At 42.6% G+C, this 6,778-nt stretch overlaps 1 protein-coding gene across 1 annotated transcript; it reads right to left on the reverse strand.

Moving 5' to 3' along the window:
* Positions 1 to 1,804: 1,804 nt before the first annotated feature.
* On the reverse strand, positions 1,805 to 2,587 carry LOC123406069. Its single transcript, XM_045099565.1, has 2 exons — positions 2,171 to 2,587; positions 1,805 to 2,006 (listed from the first exon to the last, which is right to left on the reverse strand). Exons 1-2 carry the CDS (start codon positions 2,466 to 2,468, stop codon positions 1,981 to 1,983), a joined length of 324 nt encoding a protein of 107 aa, XP_044955500.1. The 5' UTR covers positions 2,469 to 2,587; the 3' UTR covers positions 1,805 to 1,980.
* Positions 2,588 to 6,778: the final 4,191 nt, after the last annotated feature.

A 6,778-nucleotide genomic window follows, 5' to 3' on the forward strand; every position in this document is an offset into this window, starting at 1 on the left:
AGCACCAGAGGAACGGCATGTCTCCCGCAGCTTCATTTCTGCGCCTAGCCGGGGCTGATCTGGCCGGAGATGACGCCGGCGACGAGCTTGGCGGCGGCCAAGGCTCGGGCGTCATCGGGGTCTTTGAATCAGGGGGATCTACGCTCGGTTCTTAGCTGCTACGTCATCTACGCGTCGTCCTGGAGCTGCTGGTGCCCTCGGAAGGACGAGCTGATCATCGGAGGGCTACCGGCGACGAGCGGCAGCGGCGGTCCTCGTCGGGCTCTGGTGAAACTAGAGCTAGAGGAGGGGATCGACGGGGAAAACTTAGGGGAAACGACCGCATGCTCACGGGGAGTGCAGAGCAGAGCTTAGACGGCTCGGGGAAGGCCTGGGGGCGACGAATCGACGGGAGAGGTCCGGCGGCCGGAGGTGGAAGACGACGGCGTTGCGGGCGTTGCAGGGCTCGAGGAAGCTTCGGCTTCTGCAGAGATGACCAGGGCGACGAGGCGGAGCTCAAGGCGTGCTCTGGGAGGGAATCCTATGGCCAGGGGCACGGGCAGCTAGAGCTCGAGCTCGGCTCTAATGGCGGCAGCAAGGAGGAGGAGGAGATCCGGGAGGAGGAGGAGAACCGAGGCGGGGAATGGATAGGGGAGGCTCTGGGGAGCTTATCCCCGTCGTCGCCAGCGCGAGGCGGCAGCCAGGCAGGCACGCAGGTGCGTGGCCGCGCCGGAGGAGGCGGCGGCCACCTCCTGCTGCCTATGGGCGCGAGGGAGGGGACGAGCTGGGACATGGGCCGGGCCAGGCTTAGGCGACAGGTAAGGTTTCCCATTTTTTTCTGTTTTGTTTTTTTCTGTTTTGCTAACTAGTGTTTTTCTAATTATTTCAGCTCCCAAACAAAAAGTAAAAACTATTTTAGACCTCCTGAAATATTTGTCATAATATCCCCACTCATTTCCAAGGTTTTCAACATTTTTGGAAATTTATAGATTCTGATTTCAAATTTTAAAGTTTGAAACCAGTGGCTTTTGCATTTATCTAAAATGCTTAAAGTGTCAAGAAAATAGTTTTCTCCAATGCTCATTTACTTTCATGATTTATCAGAAAGTTTGAACATTTCTTGAGGCCATTTTGGGTTCATTGATTTTGAACTAGTTTGAGATTTCCTTTAATTAAAATGGTGGCTAGGGTTTTGAGTATTTCCTTTGCCACTTTGTTGTTTTTGTTGAAACTTCTTAGATGCAAATGCAAAGAAGACATGAGCACAATGCTATGTGGCTTAAGGGTAAGGGATGTGACATCTTACCATTGCAATCTCGAAATAGGGTTAAGTCACACTCCAACGAGGTGACTAACCCTGTTAATATTACAAACTCTTGTGCTAGTTGTATCATCTTTCAATTTTTTTTAAAATTTCACCAATTCATTTAGAAGATGTGTCGTATGATTAAAACACTATAATCTATATAATGGACAAAACAGACATTACACGAATGACAAAATCCAAGTACACCGGTACAATCGAATTACCCTCGATTTGTGGGTGAACATACGTCTAACTGATATACCACTTGTCTTTCTCTTCCTCTCCCCCTCCATCTCATCACATTTACCAAATTAAGTTGTATATGGAGCTTTGCATCAGTCAGGAATGCAAGTTACTATGGCAAAAAAATTGTTGAGATCGGGCATAAATGAACCCATTGAATTTGGATATAAAAAGCACATAAAAGTTGTTTCCTTAATTATTCCAATTTCTTCTAATATCTTTCAACAACCACAAGTCGTAATTAGAACCAAAAAAATACTATATGAGCAAAGATAATTTAGACAATTTGAGGAGAAGACTTTATTATATATTTAACAAACGTTCTCACATAATGCTTAACATAAACTTATTTTAGCACAACCTCACAAATTACATATCTCAAAGGAAAGTTGTTGTGAGGCCAGCAACATGGAATATAAAAGCCGACGCTTCTCCCGCTGATAAATTAGCCACTACACTAGAGGAGGGAATGTGTAACCTGCAAGACCATTCAATTTCACACAACATATGATCAGAAAAGCACAACAATCATATAAAATGCATAACTAAAATCAAGAACCTGTGAATCCGAAGAAAGAATAATACAAAAAGTGCATGTATGCAATGCCCATTATCATAATTCACTTAATATATTTCACTTACTTCCACACTTGTAGCCATGTGGGAACGGCTTCTTGCAGAAATTGGCAACGTAGCCAACCTTCTCCATGCTCCATATCTTCTCTTTCTCCTTGGTGACACCAGCGCAAAGGCATGGGATGTTCGCCTTCTGCCACACGGCGCAGCACGCATCTGATGGAGCTAGCTTCGGCTCTGCTGGGAATTTCTGATACTTACCACACTCCCTGATCATGTCTTGTCGATCACCGTCGCATCCGCCAGCTGACACGACTACCGCAATAGTGAGGATGATGAAGCATAAGCACATGAGTTTCGCCATGGCTATGGCTTTTGTGTCTGCTGCACTAGAGCCTTCTCTATGCCTTTGATGTTAGAATCTTACAATGTAGGATTTGTATGGCTTCTTTGTGACTGTGTGGGGTACATGACTTCCTTAGCTATGGCTTGGTTTATATAGCCTTGTTTGAGATGATGATACGGACGTATAAATTAGTATTATATCTTGAAGATATAGCACTTTGTCCAACAATTAATGTGTACATTAATTGCAGAACTATAGGATAAATAATACATTAGTTATATTTCTTGAAGATACCATAGTGCATAAAACAATGAATGTGTATGTTAACTCCACACCGACACGTTATACATATAATAGTTCTCTATATGATATATCTTGAACATATGGTACTACATCAAAGAAATGAATGTGTAAACTAACTCTATATTTACATGCTATACCTTGAACATATGAAATAACATCAAGAAATGAATGTGTACATTAACTCCACATCGACACGTTATACATACAATAGTTGTATATATGATATATCTTGTAGATATGGTACTACACCAAAGAAGTGAATTTGTATATTAACTCTATATATACGGTTTGTACCTTGAAGAAAGGAAATAGCATAAAACAATGAATGTGTACATTAACTCCACATTGACAAGATATAACAATAGTTGTATATATAATGTATCTTGAAGGTATGGTTCTAATCAAAAAAATGGATTTGTGCATTTACTCTATATCTACAGGATATACATTGAAGATATGAAATAACATCAAACAGTGAAGGCGTACATTCACTCCACATCCGCATGTTATACATACATTAGTTGTATATGATTTATCTTGAAGATATGGTACTGCATCAAAGAAATGAATGCATACATTAATGCACATCTATATGCTACAACATTACATTAATTACAAATATCTGGAAGATATGTTATTTAATATTTATTTGAATGTGTATATTGATTGCACATATGTAGACTATAACATTACATCAAATAGCTACAATAGTATATCACAATTTGGAAATATGCACTAAATCCTATATATCTTACTACATAATATAATGTGCATGTACATTAATGGACCCATATCTCATGTAAAAAATAAGGTTGAACCGAGAGACCGAGATTTTTGAGGACCATACACTAGTAGAAAAAGGGCCTTTTGTCCCGGTTCATAAGGGCCTTCTGTCCCGGTTTCGGAACTCGGACTAAAAGGTCGTTACTAATGCCCTTGGCCTTTAGTCCCGGTTCTTACACGAACCGAGACAGATGGGCCTCCACATGGCCGGTGCGGCGATCCCGGGCAGGGGGGCCTTTAGTCCCGGTTGGTGACACCAACCGGGACCAAAAGGGATCCACGCGTCAGCACTTCAGGTGATGGATTTTTTTTGAAGGGGGGGGGGTTAGGGGGTTTTTGGGGGTTAATTTATGTGTTTCATATATTGTGTTAGCTAGCTAATGAATTGAGAGAAGTGTCCTCTCTTATCTCCGTGCTTGGTCGATGCTGCTTACTATACGTATAGAGAGGACTAGACACGCTAGCTAGTAAGAGAATGAAGGAAACAGAACATCGTCATGAACATATGCATACAAAGAGAAGTGATATCGACCACCTCTCCTTCTCTGGGAGATTGGTCGAACAACAAGTTCTCGTATATCTATCCGACGCTACTAGCTACATATATACAATATAAGTATCTCTTACAATATAATCTCCTAATTAAAATTCAACTGATTAGGGTTCACATGGTATTCTCCGTCTTTAGCGATCACGTGGTCAAGAAAGAATGCCGCCAATTCCTCTTGAATTCCTCGCATACGATCTGCTGGTAGGAGTTCATTCCGCATCCGATATATCTAATTTGAAGAAGGGGGTCAATACATATATATGAATAAATGAAACTGAACACAAATGATCGTAATAAAATAAAATTGTGAATATTATTATTTACGCACGCCATATTGTTTGTCAGAGTAGCCCCGCTCACAGGTCACGTGGCGGATGGACTCGCAAATGTAGTATCGACAGTAATCATTCCCTGGTTCCTGCCACAACCACTTTACAAGAAATAGAGGTCAATCAAACTGATAGTTAGCAAGCATGCTAAATGGTATTGATGAAACTAGCGCTTGAATCACTAGGAGATGCGTGGAACATGCTACTATAGTACTTACTTTCGGGTGTCTAAATTGCAACTTCTTCGACAGTCCCGAGGTTTTTGCGGTGAATTTTTTCCAAACCCTGTCAGACAAAGAAAACAATTACTTGATATCAGGAAATGAACAAAGTTGCCGATATGGTGCGATAATGATCGATTTAACTTACTTCTCTAGAATTTCAGTCATGTCCGCATACTCGTTGGGATCTTTTCGTCTCGAGTCTAAGACGGTTACTAGTCCCTGCTCAAGCTTAATCTCTAGGAGAATATAGTGGAAGTTGCACACGCATGCATAACTCATCAATTATATTACTATAACCTTGACTAATAAGGGAAACCGAATATGCACAAGACAGTAACACTCACTGGAACTCGTAAGGGAAGAGTATTATAGCTTTGCTTTGATTCAATACAAACGATTGTAGTAGGTTGGCCTCGGTATCTTTGGCCTGAGATTTAATCATAAATGCATCTACGAGATTTGTGTTAATGAACCCAATATCACCGATTTGTCTTTTCTTCAATTCGACAATCTTCAATCTGCATATAATATAGTGAGGATAATTAAAAATACATGCAATGAAAGAGCTGACCTATATATAGAGACTTAATGACAGAAGTAGTACTACTTACAGGCAGTAGCAAGTGATCATTAGTTTATCAAGGGCCTTTAGATTGAAAAACAGGAAGAACTCCTCAAATGGAACCATCAACAGTTCAAGTCGAACGAGGTCATGCTCCTTTCTAACTCCCAGCGTCAAAATATTACTCCCCCCCAGACTCCTTGCAAGTTTTCATGTACCAATCATGGAATCTTCGCATCATCGTTGTTAGAGATCTTTCATCTTTGACGAGAGGCTTCCCGTACACGTATTTGTGTTCGTCCACCTCCAATAAATCAAAATGTGCATCATCGGGCAGGTAATCTGCAGGATTGGTACCGGGCAACAAGATCCCCGGATGATTAGCAACGATATCGCTAGACACCTACTAGTGGAAAACGGGCCTTTGGCCTGGACCCTTTAGTCCCGGCCTGCCTCTGGGCCGGGACTAAAGGCCCGGCCAAGTCGCCCCAATTCTCAATGCCTCCCTCGAGGCTTTAGTCCCGGCCCGTAAGGAGCCTTTAGTCCCGGTTCATGTCCCAAACCGGGACTAAAGGGCTACGCGGTGGGCAGCCCGCATGTGCGCCACCTTTAGTCCCGGTTTGTGTCTCAAACCGGGACTAAAGTCCTCTGCCTATATATAGCACAACCCCCCTCTCCCCTCTTCCTTGCATTTTTCTTGGATGGTGGATTGTGGCTGGGTGCTTGCTCTCCACTTCTTTTGATGCACTAGAGGTGTTTGTTGAAATGTGTGTTAGAGCAATGCCGCTTCAGTTCACCGAACACAACTACGATATGAGATGCCTGAGCCAAGCTTAAACCTCTTCCTCTTTATTTCTACTTATTCTAAAAGGTTAGCAACTATATTTCCTCGTTTAGACCGTGCGGTACTAATTTTTAGGATCGTGATTGTATTTGATATACTGTCGTATAACACAGATGAGTCATCCATGGATGTTCGGTGATCGACGCACAACGGCTTACAGAGAAGGCGTGCATTCTTTTCGAGATGCAACCGATGCGAACAAGCATGGTGGTGGCTATATGTTTTGTCCATGTGTTGAATGTCGGAATGACAAGGATTACACTTCCTCAAGAGTCATTCAGAGACACGTGCTTCGGTACGGTTTTATGTCGGTCTATAATGTTTGGACCAAGCACGAAGAAAGAGGGGTTATGATGGAAGACGACGATGAAGAAGAAGAGAACGATGATGAAAACTACCGATCTATGTTCCCTGAGTATGCTGATACCGCAATGGAAGACAATGAAGAAGAAGATCAGGATGAAGAACGGGAACCAGATGAGCCCGCTGATCATCTTGGCCGGGTCATTTCTGATGCACGGCGAGGTTGCGACACAGAAAAGGAGAGGTTGTAGTTCGAGCAGATGTTACAGGACCACAACAAATTGTTGTACCCAACTTGTGAAGATGGCCAGAAGAAGCTGGGTAGCACACTGGAATTGCTGAAGTGGAAGGCAGAGACCGGTGTGACTGACTCGTCATTCGAAAAGTTGCTGGTACAGATGAAGAAGATGCTTCTAAGAAAGAACGAATT

The sequence above is a fragment of the Hordeum vulgare genome, chromosome 1H (genome assembly GCF_904849725.1).
Source record: "Hordeum vulgare subsp. vulgare chromosome 1H, MorexV3_pseudomolecules_assembly, whole genome shotgun sequence".
Classification (NCBI taxonomy): domain Eukaryota; kingdom Viridiplantae; phylum Streptophyta; class Magnoliopsida; order Poales; family Poaceae; genus Hordeum; species Hordeum vulgare.

Bases quoted from the DNA above. Each gene is read 5' to 3' on its own strand.
- LOC123406069 (XM_045099565.1), bottom strand. From the start codon at position 2,468: ATGGCGAAACTCATGTGCTTATGCTTCATCATCCTCACTATTGCGGTA. The intron at 2,007-2,170 runs GTAAGTGAAATA...ATGGTCTTGCAG, and splicing joins ACATGGCTACAAGTGTGGAA to GTTACACATTCCCTCCTCTA.